At 38.7% G+C, this 19956-nt stretch overlaps 1 protein-coding gene across 3 annotated transcripts in view; it reads right to left on the bottom strand.

Annotated features, from left to right (window-relative positions):
- The window catches only part of mad1l1 (mitotic arrest deficient 1 like 1), a 54652-nt gene that overhangs the window by 18584 nt on the left and 16112 nt on the right, over positions 1-19956 (bottom strand). For all 3 annotated transcript variants that reach the window (XM_051386599.1, XM_051386600.1, XM_051386601.1), the window contains 2 exons: positions 8530-8761; positions 4290-4483 (listed from right to left, as the gene is read on the bottom strand). In XM_051386599.1, the coding sequence (XP_051242559.1) occupies positions 4290-4483; positions 8530-8761 (426 nt within the window). The remainder of the gene's footprint in view (positions 1-4289; positions 4484-8529; positions 8762-19956) is intronic.

Here is a 19956-nt window from a genome sequence, read left to right as displayed (position 1 = left end):
ATGTTTTTAAGTGAAGTAAAAGGGATAATCTTTGTTCTTACCACCTTTTCTAATTAGGCTATTAATTATCTTCCATGTTCCTTGAATGTTGCTTTTATTTTTCTCCAGCAGTTTCCTATAATATTCCTTCTTATTGTTTCTCAGAATGCATACCAATTTATTTTTATATCTCTTGTATTTAATTTCATCCTCTTCTGATCTGCTTTTAAGAAATCTCCTATATAATGTATTTTTCTTTTTGCATGCATTCTGCAGCCCTTTTGTAATCCATGGTTTGTCTTCATAATTATTCTTGTAACTTACTTTTTTTCAGGGCAATTTTTCCCATAAAGTTTTGTAAATATAAGCAGAAATGCATTGTATGCAATATAAGGGTCTTCAACATAAACCTCTTTCCAGTCCTGTTTTCTTTAACTTTTCTTAACTTTTCTAAGCAATGTAATCGCTGTGCATGAAAAAAAAAAAAAACTGCTAAGAAAATCATGTAATGTTTGAGTGACTTCTTGGACTTTGTGTTTATCTGAACCTTTAAATTGGTAAATGTTAAGGCAAGCAGTGCCTCCCTCTCCTTGAAACTTCTGGAAGAAAAATGTTCAAATAACTCACTCGCTCTCACAGCTAAGGTGTTTATCTCGCTGATTAGCAGGGCCTCATAAATACCTAATCACTGATGCTAATCAGCCCTCTCACCTAGGGGTGAGCTAAAAATATAAATTACACACATGCAAGTTAGACTAATACACACAACCATTTTCTGCATACTTTCCCTATCAAAATAACTGTGGCACCACAGCCATTTTAATATAAAATTGCATTAATCCATCATTAACTGACAAACTATTTCCCCACATAAACTAGCTTTGACTAAGTAGCTTTTGCACCATACCATACCACAGAGTTAGTCGACTCTGGCACCCACAACTTTTGATCTCCCATCACTCTAATACCTACTGTTAACAAAAACACATTCTAACTTCTGACTTTATTAAATGAAAAAAAAACAACAGCATGGATGCGCCAACCTAGTGAGATTTTTCTCGACTCTGAAGTCTACAAATATATGTAAAATTCAAAAGATTTAATGCTAAATGCTGTGGAGGTGTGCATCTTGATTTACCAGAAGATAAAGTCAATAGAACGATGAAATAAAAGCTGGACAAGTAACGCTGAAAAAGGACCACCAGTCGTATACGTTTACCATATCATCATGTTAATGTGCATATAATAACAGTCACACAATTAAGCATGGCAGCCAACTATGATGTTGCTACAAACTGAAGCTAACAAGAATTCAGTAATAATTTACAGGGGTATTTAGAGTTCAGATACTAGTAATATTTGTTTGGTTGCATACTTAATTCAATTCAATCATGTCCTCAGTGGTACTATTAATAATGTCCATGTTGTCCTTGTTACAAAGTTGTATGTTTAAAGCTAGTCTAGTCTAGAAGACAAATGTGTTGTATTATATTGTCTTGTATTTTAAGAATTGGACTGCTAGTGGAAAGTTTGATCTGTTTGAGGTGTTGGACGAATAATCAGGGGCACCAATCATAAGGATTTATCCTCTGGGGATCATAAATGTCTTCAGGGCAATCCATCTAATAGTTAATTGAGACACAATATTGCATCCCGAACCAAAGCTGGACTGACTGATTGACAGTTGACTAACATCACCAAACCAAGTGCCATGCCACTTGTATGTCTTAAAGGAATCCAGCAGAGCAAAATGAGGAAAGAATAGTGTTTGGAGGTTGGAATACAGAGTAGGTGGGCATTACATCTAAAACACCTGAACTGAACTGAAATGATTAGTCAGTATATAAGTTATGATAACTAAAGTATTGTCCCAGTAGACACTTTTCGCCCAAAACCCTCAATTAGCATTTGAATGTGCTGACGCTTCTCACTGATGAAATGGGGAAAAGTAGTTTAATTGCAACATCTGAGCGAAGTTAGTAACAAAGACTGAATAAACAAAACATTTCTTGCAGTTATAATTACCACTATCATTGTGTTTCTCCACCATCTCTGTTGAGACTCACAGAAGACGAGTGAGAGAAACACTCATCTCATTTGACAATTTAACTTGAAATGTTTCAATTACCAAATTACAGCAATGTTGAAAGGCTGAAAAGTAAACACGAATAAAGGGTGATGAAACCATTTGAATGAAAGTGCGACATAATGAATGTGTGAGAAAAAAAGAGAGAGAGAGGGAACGTGACAGTTGCAGGTTAAACAGCTTACGCCATAGGAGGGGGATTTGGGTGCCTCTGCTAGAGGGGGATATTAGCAGGATTATCTGGCAACCCTGTTGCTGAGGTGAATAACATTAGAATCCTATTTGTAAAGACTTCCATGCTTCCTGTCCAAAATCCCCCATTTTCTCTCCACTTACTCCTGCCTCATCCTGCAATTAGTCCACTTTATATTCTCACAACCCAGATTACACTTACACACACAAGTGTAGAGCATGTTATGCATCTTATGTATATTGTATTCATGTGTATTCGGTGTGGGTGTTCCTTTCTGTGTGTGTGTGTATGTGCGGGTGTGTGTGTGGTGTGAGTGTTGTATTCCATTAGTAGTACAGGCCTCTCCGCTCCCATAGGCCACCAGGCGTGTGTGTGTCATACACACTCAGACAGTGGAGAACACCCTGAATACTAATACAGAAAGTGTTAGCATCTGTTTTGTGTGTGTGTATGTGTGTGTTTGTCTCTGTACATCTGTATGCATGTGCACCTAACAGAGATGGGGGGTATGGGGAGCTGTGTGGTGAACTGTGGTGTGAAGGAGACTGTTGAGATTGGAGTGAGTATGTGAGCATTTGAGTGTGACAGTGCGCACTATGAGGGCATTATGACGATGTGTGTGTGTGTGTGTGTGTGTGTGTGTGTGTGTGTGTTCTATGGACGCAGTCTGAGGTTAATAAATATTGACAGTGAATTATCTCTTCTGGCAGGGTCGCAGGTGGGTTCGATGGAGCAGATTGGACACACACAGCAGAGAAAAAAAGTGTGCGCACATGCACGTTCAAATTCCTCCCATTTTCTTATTCTCATGTTATTCTCTACTCCACAAGAATTCAAGTGAGTCCTTGAGCAAGGCAGTAAGGCGCAATCGTCTTTGCACTTGACCACAATAATTACCCTGCCAAGATAATAAAGCTGCCTTCTACCTTGCCAGTATGGATTCTCCACGGTTTCTGTACTAGCTAGAGGCCCCCTATCATAAGACACCACAGCAACAACACGGTGATTAGCTTCTGCTACACACTCGGATCAGAGAGTAACAGAGAGAGGGTGAGAGAGATAAACAACAAGGGAGAGATAAAGAGAGAAAAAGTGCAGCAGGGCAGGATGGAGAGAGAAGAGAAGGGGAAAGAGAAAGACAAAGAGGTAAGTGCGAAGGGAGCACAACAGGATGTTTTCACTGTAAACCTACTTAAGAAAAGGATTTGCTCAACAGCTAAGGGACACACACACATACAGTTTTTATTTAGCCCATTCAATGAGCGTATGGGGAGTGGTGATCGATTAATGCAGCCCAGCCCTGTGACATTGCCCAGTCATCATTCTCTCCCTCTCACACACACAAAATCATTCCTACACACACACACACACACACACACACACACACACACACACACACACACACACACACACACACACACACACACACACACACACACACGTCGGTGTCCCTGCCTGGCCGAGTTCACCACAAAGCTATAACATGGCGTAATGGTGCATAAACATGGATATGGGGGATGGGGGGGGGAAACCTTGCCAGGTCAAATTTGTACTTCTTGAAGTATTCGTGAAAGATTTCACTGAGACAGATATCAGCACTCACACAGATGTTACAGCCTGTAGGAATTTTGATGTTGACAGTGTTTCCCTTTTAACTTCACACTTCTACATTAATGATCTTGGTGCATATGCTTACAGAAATACACACTGCCAGTGGCTTATAGCCACCTGCAACCATATCTGATCTCAGCATGTTTGTAAGTATAGAGGTATGTAAAGCTTAATACATATTGATAAAACTGATATAAGTAAATGAGATATATATATATTGCCCATTTTGTTAATGGAAATATTGTGATATGGTTTCAATGTGTTCTTCTGATCTTAAAGATTTCTTCTCCTAACTTTTATCTCTTTCTTTTATGTAAATATGAAATGAAAGCACCAAAGTCATAATATGACATCAAATAAACAAAGTATTCAGTTAGATTGTGTTCACATTGCCCATTACTAAATCTCAAGTATGTGTACCTTTTTGAAGAGCAAGGAGTCGTCCATGTGTTCCGCATAGACTGAGGTGAGCCTGTATTGGTTCTCGGTGGTGATATCCATCTGATAGCCAGTCAGGACGTAGCATACTGTGCGGAACTCCTGAATTTTCCTCTGAAACACCTCCTTCAGCCTCTGGTTCCTGAGCTCTGAGCTCTCCATCTGCTTACGTAAATCTGTAACACAGACATAAAAGTAGGAAGAATACATCAGTCATATATTCTGATATTGGTCTAGAACTAGCTATATTTTCATAAGATCACTCTTTATGGACACAAGAAACTCAGGCAATCCACTCGAACACTAAGCTACATGGTACTACATCCTCCACAAGTACATGCTCAACTCATTCAGTTAAAGCAGCATAGATGGACAGCCTCATATCACATATACACTCCCTGAGGCACTCCATCTGCTCACTTAGGGTCTACAAAACACTATAATGCAAAGAGTGTAGTGGTGACTAAAGCAGTCAGCTGCATGTTCTAGCTGGGAGCAAAGAGATTCATGGAGAGGAGGAGCAGGATGGGGCTTGACTTTAATTTGCTGAAAATCAATTTGCGATAATTACTTTAATTTGAAGACTTGATTTGAGAAGGCAGAGAAATAAGTTCGTCTGAGCAAAAATGAGTCGTTATGCAGCGCAGTATTTACAAAGTTATCACTGCATAAAAAGTTAAAAGTGAGACACGTGCATGCGACAGCGTGCATAAATATATTTATTTTTGTAATATTATAAAACATTAGAAAAGGTGAACAACAGAACAACCACAAAGAGGCAAATGTTTCCTTGATATTACTGTTCACATTTACTGAAAAGTTTCTCAACAGGTTTGTGTATATAGTACTGAAACATCTGACTACAGCGTCAGACAGCTGGGGCTAACTTTTAAATTAAACCAAAAGTAAGTATTAAAAACATTGGTAATAAAAACAAGCAAAAGCACCAGAAAGAGAATTATTTGAACATGATTATTCAAGTACATCTACTGTCAAAAGAATTATACTTTACTTAAAAAAAGTACTATTCACTTTCTTACAGCCAACACCAACCAGTCACAAATTTTCAATTCTAATGCACACACACACATATTATATATTCTTGAGCAGTTAAAAGTGACAGCGCTGCATTTTTATAGCCCAAGCTTCCAACCCTGCTATGATTGACAATTATTTCTACCCATCATTCTTCTCTTCATATATCCTAGCCTATTACATTTTTATCCATCATTATTACACAACTAAATGGCTAGAAAGTATAAACTTAAGAGTCTGTGAGTGTGTCTGTCTGTGTGCCTGTCTGTCTCCTGGGTGACTGGGCTCCTCGAGTGTCAGTCAGTACTGATAAATACTGTTTCAAGACTTCAGCATTGTGACAAAACTGTCACTATATGACAGCTATCAAACTGCCCTGAAAATGGCTGTTAATTCTCAAGTGACAGCACGAAGTAGACGCTGCTTAAATTTACTGTAACATGCAGACAAATGGACACATACGCAGGGACAAGTTACTTCCCGTGCAATAGAAAAACCAATGTGCACAAGCGCACACATAAATGTGCCAATGTGTGTTTAGTTGCTAGATCAAAGTTCTTGTGGTTAGAAGATTTTTTACACCAGCTGTCAAGTTTTGAGAAAGTTAGTGACTTCTGACTTTTACCCTTAATTGGTCTCTACGGGTCTGGGTGTGCTGTCTCTTAAAAGCTGTCAAGAAAATTCCACTGCTGAGGAAGCTTCTTATTTATATATTTTTGCCTGCTCATTTTCAACCTGAACTACACCCAAAGTATGCATTGGTATTTGTGAAATGATCACAAATGAGAAATGACACAAATCATTTGTGGGGGCATTATGGTTGGGCAGACTCATCTGTAAGTGGTATTGTCTAATTTCTGGCTACATATTATTCCACTGACTTGACTTGAAATGTATCTAGAAGCCGTACAGCAGGAAGAGGGGTCAATTGTTCCACAATTTCACTTTTCACGGTAAATGATAAATAATACAACAAAAATAATCCTTCATTCAGAAAACAGTCATATGTAAATCTAGGAATAATATTTAATAATACTAACAACAGCTCAATTCACTGGTTTAATTTCCTTTTAAAATAATGCTTGATGAGTACAATAGAAGGCCAAATTATAGAATCATTCCTGTCACTTTAAACCTAGTCTTCATTTAACATGTTATTGCCATCATTATTGTTTAAAATCTCATTAAAAACTTAACTGTAGAGCTTACTTAGCTCCAAGGTCACTGGTAGAACTGCTCATCCATGCACAGACACTTAAACAGTGCCAGCAACACCTGCCATTAAAAATCTTCTCATGACCCACAGTTTAGAGTGGAAATAGACATTATTATATTAGTATAAGTGTATTATCTGTGTGCGCCTGAGCAATTTACAAAAAGAAGAAAAAGAGAAACTTTAAACGATGAAATACAATAAAAAATTAAGACATCAATTATGATGTTCTATTTGCACAAAATGCACCAAATGACTAAAATAATGATGTCAATAAAAATAATAACAAAAACAGCAATGGTTTAAAAACGCATTGGGGGACAATTGGGTTTTTTTTGCCACACCGTTCATTGCTATATTAAGCACTTCTTTTTGCAAGAGATATCTAATTTCTTATTTCATGGTGAGGTTCAACCATTACTCAGTATCTGTGCCATCTGTAACTAATGTTCAGTCATATAGAGTATATGAAGGAATAGTTCTTAAACCTGTGCCAATCTCAAAAGGCATAAATATTATTAAGTTTAACTTTGATACTTTTCCAGACATCCCATTGCATTGACCTGGTCTGAAGATAAGAACAGATATCACACATTAGGTCTGCATTATCTGCCAGGGTTTAAATTGAGCACATCGTTGAGAAACTCAATTATCATTTCCCACGAAAAAACAAAGGAACGGGAGAAAAAAGGGTCATGAAGAGACAGGCAAGACGAAAGGCAAGGGGAAATGACAGAGAAAAGACAAGAGTGAAAGGAAGTGTAAAAAGGAGAAAGAAGGCTGGAAGTTGGAAAGAGAAAAGAGGCGAGAGATGTGTTAGAGCATTGGTGAGAGTGAGTGAGAGACAGACAAAGAGCGCAGAGCAGTCTGGTCCCCAGAAGACATATTAGCCAACAGACTTCTGGCGCTGAACTACCCTGAACTCCAATTAAATATTTAACCCTGTCAAAACTACACTTCCCCCTCTAACTGTCTGTCATATACTCACACCTAAGAGAACAAAAGCCTCAATGGCCTCAAATATAAATATCAGTGAAACAATTTCCTTACCTACTTTGGTTTAGAACATAGCCAGCAGAGGGCATAGGTTAACAGTTCCTCTCATTTTATTTTTTTTTTCATTAGTCTGAAACGGAAGAGGACCTGAACACCTGTCAAAAGTGTGCTGTGGGGAAAGTAGTAAAATATCAACTTCACTGTCACTGTCATAGACATCACACATCTCCACTCTGGTAAAGAAAGTGTAGAAACGACTTTATTTCTTAAGGAAAGTTAAGACATCCCCAGGCCTTCTTCTTGTTAACGTTTACAGAGGAGCAATTGGAGCAAAGACTCCTGAATTCACCCTCCACAATTCACTATACATAATAATTTATTTTTATTACTCATTATTTATTCATCCATTTATATAATTTTTGTTTTGTGAGTCGCATAAGTGGCTACAACTTACATTTCATTGTTCAACACGATGTAGAATGATAAATAATTAAACCTTGAATGTTGTAAGGTTGACTATGACAGTTTTAGCCTTGGTAGCCAACAGTGGAAATAATCAAAGAAGTAACGGTCCAAACATAATGAACTGTTATATAACTCAGTTTTATTTACCTCTTCATACTGAACAGTGTGGTTCTATAGCACATGCAGAATATTTCAAGCATAGCGTTATTCAATAACTGGCTAATTAAAGCTCAAGTTAAGCCATTTATGTGCATGTACCTACTGTGTCCTACATTAATGTACTCTGTGTTGGTGACAATTTATTTCTCCTATAAGGTTTGCTCTGGCCCTAATCTCAGCTGAGGCACATATGTTTAGCTCCATAAAAATTTATGGTAATGGAAATGTGATGGACAATCAAAAAACCAATGCAACTGCCCACCCCTGGTTCATTTATTACGAGGCTAGTGCAAGCTAATGAGCCAGTTTAGTACAAGTGAGTCTGTAAATGTGAGTCTGTGTTGTATATCTTACCCAACACCTCCTTTGATGGCGGCAAACTGAGGCCGAGGTTGGGGGTGTGCATACTGGAGTCGTCTTGTGAATGGACCAGAGCACCTCCATCCTGCAATGAGCGCACGAGTTCCCTGAGACGTGTCACTTCCTCCCGAAGAGCCTCAACTTCCTGCTGCCGCTGTTGCTTGGCAACAGTGGTAGGGTTCATTTTGAGGTGGAGAACTCGGGTTTTCACTGGATCATAGTCTCCCTGAGACAGAAAGAGGCATAGAGACAAAGATCAGAGGTCCAGTGGAATCAAGTACGCTGTTCTTCTTCCAAACTCTGGAAGTTTGAACATTTCTGAACTGAAGAAAGAGATTAAACACACTGTTAAAAGCAACGCGATAGATAACAATAGTGCATACATTTATGCAGCAGGGTCAAAAAATCTTCCAGCAGAACTAAACTAAAATCTCTTTTACTTGTAATTATATGTCTACAACAGCATTAGATGTAGTACTAAAGCAGGTAATGAAATGAAGACAGCTTCCTTCTGTTGTTTTTGAGAATTCACATCATTTCTCTCTTCTTTCAAAAGGGATGATTGCCATATTGTGTCTGAAACTATATTTTGGTTTGGAACATGAAGGACACGCACCCCCTGCTGAACCAGTGTGGTTGAGTTGAGTGACATAATGTTAATATTTCATTAAGAGCAAGACTCAAAGAGTGCCAGACAATAAATAGTGCTGCACATTACCCTACGTAACAAAGACAAAACACTGTAACGAATAAGCATATTTCCCAAAAATATCGAATGTTTAAATAGGTCTAGCATCTGGAAAAGGAATTTTCTGGAACCAGAGAACAGTTGACACCTTTACTTAGACATATGATTTAAACTAGGACTGCACAATAAATCAGCAGCAACCGCATTACGATGAAGTACTGTAGTTCTGAAGGAAAGCCCTGGCCTACAAATCTTGTTCTTCAAATGTAAGAAAACATCACATCATCATGATTCAGCAAAAATTTAATTTGTGATGCAAAAATGATCATTCCCACAGCTGGCACTGAACTGAGATACATCTATTGTTACATTAAGATATAAACTCCATACAGTCGTACAATGGTCAAGGTCTGGTCTTCGTTTAGATGAAAAAGTACACAGTATTAATATCCAGCAGAGTGTCCTTCTGTCCTTCCCCATGGACTTTTTCCCCCTTATTGATCACGTAAACAGCATTTGAAGTTCTCACACATAATGACTCTCAGGCCTTTTGAGTATGTGTACAGCACAAAGCTCCAGCACCGATAAACACCAGATATGTCTGCAGAAGAACTGAAATTCCTTCTTACATAATACTGTGAAATGTGTGTGGTAAAAACATGGACACAGCAGAAAAGCATGAACAGGCTTTCATAATCTAAAGGCCAGGAAGAGTTTTGTGGAAGCCATCAGAGAGGGTGTGCTGAATATGATTCAGAGGAATAAATGAGGAGGAGATGAGGAGGTGAAGTGCGTGTACAAAAGCGCCTTCCAAGAAATCAATACATGTTTTCAGTCACAATGACTCAAGAAAACTTGTACATTTTAAATATTACAGTCTTTGTTGCCATTTATCATTTAACTGCACATTTATTTTTTATTTTGTCTACACAAGTGCTGCTGAAAAGAGTTTGGATGTAATAAATGGCCTTGTCTCAATTCCTTTAGATCGTGAAACACGGATGTTTTCTTGTGATATAAAAGTTTTAAAGCAATATTTTTGTGTTTTTTTGTTACTTTATTGTAACAACCACTGTATTGCGATAGTTTAGTCTGTTGGTATCCAGAATTGGCTGGTGAAGGCAGTTGAAAAAATTTGACCTTTTGTGGAAATGAGATCTCGGTCATCTTGTACAATGCACAAAGGTTATTTTCCTACTCATGTTAACATGGACACAAGCAACAACAGTCCAGTTATTCTTCGTATTGGATTAGAATGCAACTTTATAGAATTTTGGCACACTTTTGGAAATAATAAATTGCACTCATTTAGCCAGGGATTTTATCCAAAGGGACTGACAATGAGTGCATTTAACCATGTGGATACAACCCAAACTTGCATGTATCATGCAAGTATATCCGCTTTATCAAATATGTTGAACTCCTTCAAGCGCATCTAGAAACATATACATACAAACATGCACAAAATAAATTGTAGCTTGTGTTCATCACACATATTCAGTGCAAAAGCAATGCAACATTGCATGGGTGAAACAGGTCTGCTACTAAACGCTTGTGTGGGAGACAGGGAATTGGGAATTCAAACAAGTAGCTTTATTTCCAACTTTCTGTTTCTAAAGATATTTATTTTGTGTAACCTCTGAATGCTCTGCTTTTACCTAGCCTGCCAAAATCTCCTCTACAGAGGGTACAAGAGCATACAGTGAAGTTATGAGCATCAGACTGCCTACCTGCTTTATTTCCCAGTGTGCTACTCTTTGCCCTGAGCACAGAGCAGGATGGACCACCTTAGCAGAATACCCTGCACTGATAAACTACATGCAACGAATGAAGTACAACTGATATGTTTGTGAACAGAGCTTTCTTGCATTCAAATGTGGATTAAACCAGAGTAGGACTCTGAAATAAGAAAAAGGAAGTCTTAGCAGAAATTATTTTACATTATTTGATTAAGTATTTATTAATGTGTTGTTTTGTAATGTTGTGTTTTGACCTTAGAAAATACATAAAAGGGAAGTTCTACATATTGTATATAAATACAATATGTTGGCAATTAAGTGGTGTTGAACTGAATGTTTCATTAACTCCAAACAAAGGATTATTAGGAAATGTTTCATTACATCTTGATTTCATTATTACATTATATAACAGTAGCACTTTATATATCAAGCACAGTAACACAAAATTACATAACATAAAATGAGTGGAAGTGAAAAGAAAAAAAACATGGGAATTTTGCTTCCAGAAAATATTTCCTTCTTTTCTTACTATGTTTTGTTCTGACTCTTTGAGGTCTGGGTAAATGAGGAGAGTCTATCTTAGCTTAATGCCAATATAAGGAGAGACACACACAAACCGACACACACACAAACCGACACACAAACCGAAACACACACAAACCGACACACCCACACACACCGACACACACACACACACACACACACACCGACACACACACACACACCGACACACACACACACCGACACACACACACACACAGACACACACACCGACACACACACCGACACACACACAGACACACACACAGACACACACACACACACACACAGACACACACACACACACACACACACACACACACACACACACACACACACACACACACACACACACACACACACACACACACACACACACACACACACACACACACACACACACACACCAATCTGAGCTCTTGATTACTGGCTAAATTAGATTCCATATGCCCCCAAGCGACGGTTTCCAAATAAACTACAGGCGTGGGGGAGAGCAAGAGGCAGACAAGAAGAAAGGGGATATGAAGATGGGTAGCTGTGAAGGACATCGAAAACAACACTGAAAACAAAGAGGGCTGGGGTATCACTGCCTTCAGCGTAGGGGAGTAGTAGGATGGAGGGAGGGGAAAAAGACTCACAGTTATAAATAACGCTTTGTATAATTTAAAAGGAACAGAAGGATTGAGCTTTCCAAAACCAGGAACAGAGAATGTGTGTATTTATATCAAAACATTTTAAACTGGACTGCACCCACGCCACAGCCAAATAAAGTCCTGGTTTATTTTCTTCCTGACGAGGTCTTTTGAAGTTCTACATCTGTATATGGAGGGTTTATTCAAGGATGCATCTGTATATGTGTGTTGTGATAAACAGCGAGAGAAAATGGAAGGGAGAGCCAGATAGTGTCGGACAGATATGTAGATTAGAGCTGTAAACCCAGCACAAAAAGAAGACTAAAGTCCTAAAAACATAGCCACCAGCCACATGCTGTCAAAAAGCTAAAAGTCTCTCACACATACTTCCTACAAATTAGGTCAAGCAAAAGAAAATTAGAATGATTTGGCCATGCAATTCATATTTTACTTCCTGGATGCCTGGACTGAGCTAAGGGGCAAAGTTTTAATTGACTGCTCAACAGCAAAAACAAAAGGACATTTATTTCTCTTTGGCATTAAAGCACAGTGCTTTCAGAGCAAGCCAAGAAATACCATAATCATTTTTTAATTAGTCTCCTCATATATCAAACTTAAGTGAGAAAATAGGAAATCTTGTGTTCGTCCATTTCATCTTCCATGCAGAAAAAGCGGGTATGACAGACAAAAAAGTAAACAAGTGAATGAGCATGATCGCACTGACATAAAAAAACAAGAAATTTACAAAGTCAAGCAGGGGCCATCTATAAAATGGAGATAGGTAATTACCTTGCACTGCACATGCATGTGTGCATTTGAGAAAAAAGCGCAACACTACGTGTTTATAAATTATAATTTAGTTCCCCACTGTAACAATAGAAAAATGCCAAATTGCCTGAGTTTCAAAGTTAATGTTAGCAAACTGCTTATTATTACTACAGTATTTCAGTTGGCCTAGTGTGTGCGTGCGTGTGTGTGTGTACATGCATATATACAGCCTACTCTTCCACCCAGTATTTACAGTGCAGCAAGGTGGAGTGCTATTCAAAGTGCCCAGGGCTACATATCTCTTATTCATAGAACAACAATAACAACACATCTAATACCAGGGAGCAGAATCTGTTTTAAAAAAGAGCAAGAGGCAGGAAGAGAGAGCAACAGAGCAGGAGATCAAAAGCATGAGAAACAGAGAGGGAGGGGTGACAGAGAGAGTGAGAGAAGGTGTAAGAGGGAGGGGGCATCGAAGTCCAGGGAACAATGTCTGTTTTTAACACAGCTGAACAAATCGCTCTGAAGCATCCACTTATATACTAAATACAGCATCGACCACGGGGGACACATGAGTCACTGATGGAACAGGTGACACACTAATGGTGAGTGAGTGTGCATGAGTGTGAGAGCAGAGAGAAACTATCAAAAAATAACTAAGAAAAACGCACCCTCCCCTTTAAACCACATGAACTCGTGAAGTGAGGTAGAATGGACAGACAGCAGAGACACTGGAGAGACAAACAGGTTGGAGCCCCCTTCTTTATATTGGCTGTTTTACACATTTACTGTACTTGTCCAGAGGAAAACACAGAGGCAGATAATGCACAAACCTCACGGTCAACTGCTCATTCACTGAAACTTGCTTTTTGTTTTTTTTCCAGACATGACTGTGTTGTCCTGGTTGTTTGCCATATATTTGGTCCATATAAACAAGCACTTTATCTCAAGAAGTAAGCTACTGATAACTGCTACTTGCATGATGTATTTCAGAAAAAACTAACAAAAAAACAACATGCACAAACCCTACTGTGGCTTTTTGTGAAAAGGGCTGGCTATGATAATCAGCAGTTGCTGAGCAGGTACTGTAATTCTGTCCCAAAGGCAATGAGGGAACCATGGATGAACCTAGGTGGAGGTTAGAGTGTTCTTTTTTTAACTACATTGGTACAATTTGAGGATGACCAGCTAGCTGCAGCACAGATGGCCTGATGTCTCTTAAACAGGGCCCAGGGAGGTTGCTAGGTCCCTGGTGGAAGGTAGACATAAGCCAATTGGCCCCTGAAAGCTCAAGATGGAGTTAAGAGTAGTAGTACTATATGTGCAAAAGCATCCACTATGCACTGAGAAAGGTTTGTTTGGTAATGGGCTTATCCCTAAAAGGCTTAGGCCAGGACACAAATATCTGGGATCCTTTGATAAAATCCTTGGTTAAAGGGGCCCTGTGGAGTTGTCCTCTTGTAAACAAACAAAAGTTATGTTTACATTCAGTGTTACTCACCAAAAGACACTGTGTGTATCCTTGAGGTCTAACAAACAGATCAAGTGCATTTCCTTTCTCATAAAATTTTTTTAGCTTGTAGTCTTCTTATACTTTACAGCCTTAGTTGGTGCATTGCAGCATGTCTTTACACCTGGTCCATTCAATTCAATTTCATTTGTATAGTGCCAAAGCATAACAGAAGCTGTCTTAGCACATTTTTCATATAGAGCAGGTTGAGACCATTTTCCTTATAAAAACTGATCAGTGGAATGGTGTGACACCATTAGTAGGAGTGTGTATCGCGTCCATGCATGTGCATCGTTGTGTGCGTGCACGACATAAACAAAACAGGAAACCACTCAGATAAAAACTGTTCATAGCACTACCAGAGGTCTAAAAGTCCACAGGGAACCTTTAAGCACAAATACATTTGCAAAGTGCAAAAAAAAAAATTAGACAAAGTTCTGAAAAGCAGTACGACTGCAGCCGAAGGGCTCAGATATCAACATGTCAGCATGAGCTGGTCATCTTTGGTATAAAAACAGAATACGGGTGCAGGGTCATTTTCAGATTCCCAGGTGTAAACCGCTTACTACCAAGTTGCATAGGAAGGGCATAAATATCACCAACTTGCTTCTCTATAGTTAGAGCCGACAGCAAAAAGACAACACCCTCACATCTCTGTGTTTTGTCTCTGTTTTATGAAGGCCCACAGAGTGATCGCTGAATCCCAAGTGGTAGAAAAAGGTCTGAAGACAGGTCATAGTGTCTATGACTTTTATAAAACAACAGGATTTTTCCCTTTCAAAACCAAGATGGCAAGCACAATTTCCTCCTCCTTGCAGGCCAACTCAGGTAGCGGACCAGATGAGTAGCCTTGGTAGACATGAAGCTGAAGAACCTTTTAGACCATGTAGTGTTAGCATCAGGATCTCTGGTAGGCTCTGCAACAGGGACTTAAGCCTTTGGGAGTTCACGGATAAGCAAGAGCAGGTTGACGTGCCTAGAAAGCTTTAAGACAAAAGGTCCGCAGAGCGGCTGCATCTTCCATGGAAGACCGAGCAGCAAGGTCTTTCTTCTTCCTTCTTAGTTTAACACCTTTTCAACATGGAGCACAACATGCTGTAGAATCCCTCAGGGGTAACAGGAATGTGCAATATGCCACCCTCTTCCTCATCAGACACCAGAAACATCTCACCTGTGAACCATGTGTTGGAGTGACCTTTCTTGTGCCTTTGGGCTGGTAATTGGACTCCTAAGTCTGCTTGTTGCACTGTGCCAGCAACTGGACAGACGGGTTTTCTCTGTTTCAAATATGTATCTGTATAACAAAATATAGCTGTATTATGGCTTTAAATGTTATAAAGAGAAAATTTCCATGAGTATTTTTGAAACTTTCCCAGAGTTTTTCCCTTCAGTCTTGAAATAGAAGCAAAAAAGCACTGGTATGTCCAATCAAATATGTTTCACCATAACTGTCATTACTGACATTTCTCTCTCAAATTGCATCTTACACTGAGCAGGCTGAAGGGGGATGAGGCACTCTTTCCTGACATCTTGAATCATTTCACTGATTTGCTCGATAAAAACTGAGCGGCACTGCCATCATCTCTTCTGCTCAAGAGTCAGAAGACTGTTATCAATTTTATTCAGGAAAGGTTTTCATACGTTCAGACAAATTCAAAATTAAGGTTGGCATGTCGAAGGCTAATGCTATGTGGGACAATTCCAACTATACCAAAACTGATTGAAGGTACAGTTCCTTCTTGCCCTCATTTCCTGCTGCCGTCCTTCAGCCACGAATATCATCATCAATCATCATCATCAATCTTAGCTTAACTGTGGTCTTTTTTTGGAAAACACCCATCCATAGTATGCAACAGCATCCTTTATTTAAAGCACTTGTCCAACGTCCACTTTACACTAATAGGGCCTATGGCATACATTTCAAAATAATGAAGTGACTAAGAGGAAGTACTTTATTACAATGATTCTTGTAATGTGATTTTAATTAGAAAGAATACGGAAATACTGGGAAATTATTCTGATTTACAAGATTGTTTTTTTTGTTGCAAAGGTGAAAAAAAGACATTGGTAAATATGTCTTTGACATTGTCATTACAAATATGTGTAACAATATTAATGTACTCAACTGTCTCAGTGAAATATAGTATGGCCACGGTTCCCCCAAGAAAATTGGCAATGAAAGTGGTAAGTGTGTGTTCATGTCACAAGGGTTGTTGCTTCGGTTGGCTCCAATTTTATTATCCCTGCAAGCAGAGATGGCAACTGCTGGCAATTACCTGGTCTGTCCATCTGCCCAACATTATTAAGAACAAAATATAACAAGAGAGCAAAATACCTCAACAACTACTTGCCACATTGCCATAAAACCCTATATCCAGGATAAACTATATATATATATATATATATATATATATATTTTTTTTTTTTTTTTTTGACTACTTAAAAGCAAAAGTAAATATGTCCTTAAACATTTCTTCAATCAAACCTTTAAATAGGTAAAACTGCCATGAACATGCAAACCCACAAATTATATCACTACAACAGCAGGAGCACAACTTAAGACCTAAAGTAAGACGGGGGAAAAAAGAATTTACCATGGCTACAAGCATGTCATAGTAAAGACAAATATCAAAAGCTTTTTCATCTAGTACTATTTCTCTTTCTATCTGAAAATAATGTCTAAACGTAATGTTGCTGTGTGGCTGAGTATTATACAATTGGACATGCACATGTAAGCACATACAACAGAGAGACTACGTTGATGCAACCTCTTGCAACGGCAACAATTATCTCTGTCTAGACACTGGCATGACAGCAAGAGCAAAAAGACAAAGTACAGCAGTATTAAGTCGACCATAATTGCTGTCACGGTCCGTAGTTCACAAAAAGAAAAGAAAAAACAGTAAACAAAAAATAAACAAGAAAGAAATGGTAAGGACTGGAATGATATTAGGCTAAAAAAAATATTTCTTTGTGGTTATAAATTCAAAATAGCTATAATTATGCTGCACTTGTTGAAGCGGTGATTGTTCTCCTCCATGCTAATGAACATGATTTCTCACCAGAGAGAAAAGAGGTCCAAACCACAGAGAGGCTACTTAAGACAGAAGAAACATAGAGAAGAGCAGAACAGCCCTTGACAGGTTCTGAAAACGACATGTCTGCAAATTACATTATTGTTATATTATATAAAATATTAATAATAAAACTGAATTGAATACTGAAGGTCCTTTGAGATGGCCTTGTCAGACAATTATCCAGCACACTCTCTTCAACTCTACCTTGTTACGGTATTAGCCTACAAAGCAATACATTTTCCATCTCTGTTTTCTTCTTCTCTGTCGCCAAATAACTGATAACACCTACAACCAATTCATAAAGCCTCTAAGTTGGAAAAAAACCCAGTGCACAGGATGTAATGTGCTTACGTTTCTGTCACCATCAATAATTAATGATTGGAATAAATAGAGAATCCACTAGTCTGAAAATAAAAAGATGAAAGCTTTGCAGTAGCGCTCGTTCCCATACATAATCTTAAGGCTGACATCTCAGCTTGCACTCTTCTCAGAGAACTCATTAGTTAGCATGGCCAACAAAAGCAACCACGCATTAGAACACAATAAAAAAAATAAAAAAAACACCTGTATAAAGAATACTATAGTTGAAAAAAACAATAAAACATTACCAACCAGACAACTTTGATTGTGAAGTGAACACTGAAGTGCAGCAGGAATATAAGACTGCTTTTACACACGTACCCGAAAAATCATTGATTATTGAATTCAAAGGTTTTCAAAACATGCTCAAGTTTCAAAAGTATTTGTCCACTTTGAAGTCTTTTCCAGAATACAGTATGTTAAATAAGACAAGTAGTGTATTGTAAATGGCAGTTTTGCACAGCAAGGATGCCTGTTGGGGAGAGACAACTCTTTAATTGCAGGAACATGTTTTAAGCTGCCGTGCAATTTGGTTTGAGACCCTGTTGCCCACCTAAGCAACGCTTAGGAGTTTTATTCTGATCACCGACAAGGGAGCACCTTTTTACTAGAGGCAAAGCAACCACAGCAGGTGAACCAGGTGAAACAGGGGAGTTTCACAATGTGATTTACAAGCACAGCTTACACGCAGATCAGAAATGGCAACTGTCCTGTTTCACAAATGATTGTCAATCACAATTTGCAGATACATTTGTGAGTCCTACAGGGTTCTCATTTGCTCATACATGGGTCATAAGTATGGCAACGAAACGAACAGGAGAGGAGATTATTTCATGTTGCAAATTCCAGCATGCATGTTGCAAATTTGGCCCAATTCAAGTTTGGCTTTATGCTAACATCAACCTACAGAATGCAAACAGTTTGTGGTGCTGATAACCAAGAGCAAGAGCATGTTCTGACTGACTAAGAGAATATTAAATTAACTCTACCCATGATAAAGGCTTGATTTCAGTTTTGTAACAAATTACTGTAACTGTAAATTTTATACAGTTCATCCTTAGGCCATCCAATCAGTTGCATTTATTGTGTTCACACAATTAAATGTGTACTGGTCCTTAAAACGTGCTTTGTAAATACATATATAGAGATGTATGACAATTAGAATTTCCCAGGAGTGCCTCCTGACAGATTACTAGTGGGCATGATTGAGCCACAAGTCCATGAAAAGCAGTCTTACACTGGTAATCTTAGTGGTTGACAGTCATTCTCGTCACTTTGATCTAAATATAAAAGGCAGGGCGAAAATGATGGATTAGACCGCAAGTATCTGACGTGCAAGTTGATAAAATGAAAAATCCCATTGTCAGTTCATTCAAGTGTTCAACTCTGTAAGTCATTCATGCCTACTCATTCAGCCATTCATTTCCCCTTTCAAATGCTTCTCCATTCAGTCACTCATCTCTTCACTCGGTCTGATGTAGAGGTCTCTCAGTGTGCATTCGACCATGGTGGAGTCGTAAGAATTAACTCCTAAGAACTGATCCATTGACCGTGCAACCTTGAAACCTGTGCACACACCCTCCTACGCACACTTGGTTGTCAATTGCCTTAAAAGTGGTGGTCATGCTTGAGAACACATGAATTTCATTCACCCCACGGCTAAATGGAACCAACACGCTTGCCCACACACGTTTCATTAAAGTGCCCTGGTAGGCTTAGTTTGGCACAGTATGAGTCAGGGGAGTAAGAGGGCCTGACTGAGATGAAACACACACACACAGACACACACACAGACACACACACAGACACACAGACACACACACACACACACAGCCAATTTAAAAAGGAGAAGGGATCAGGTATAACAGAGGGAGTTAGTTAAGCACGTTGGCAAGATGAAAGTAGCTGGATTAGATGCACACAGTCATGCATGTGTGTTTGCGTGTGTAACATTAAGGTGACTACCAACCAGGATTCATTTCATTTCAGCTAGTTTCATTCCTCAGCTGACACTAGGGAAGGTCTACATTTATTTTGACGATATCTCTTCCGCCCCTACTGCTCTGTCCATTTTCATCCCTTCAACCAATAAAGCAGGACGTTAAAT

Source organism: Dicentrarchus labrax, unplaced genomic scaffold (assembly GCF_905237075.1).
Source record: "Dicentrarchus labrax unplaced genomic scaffold, dlabrax2021, whole genome shotgun sequence".
Classification (NCBI taxonomy): Eukaryota; Metazoa; Chordata; class Actinopteri; family Moronidae; genus Dicentrarchus; species Dicentrarchus labrax.
Note: the sequence above shows the minus strand (reverse complement) of the source record. Positions and strands in the feature narration are given on the sequence as shown.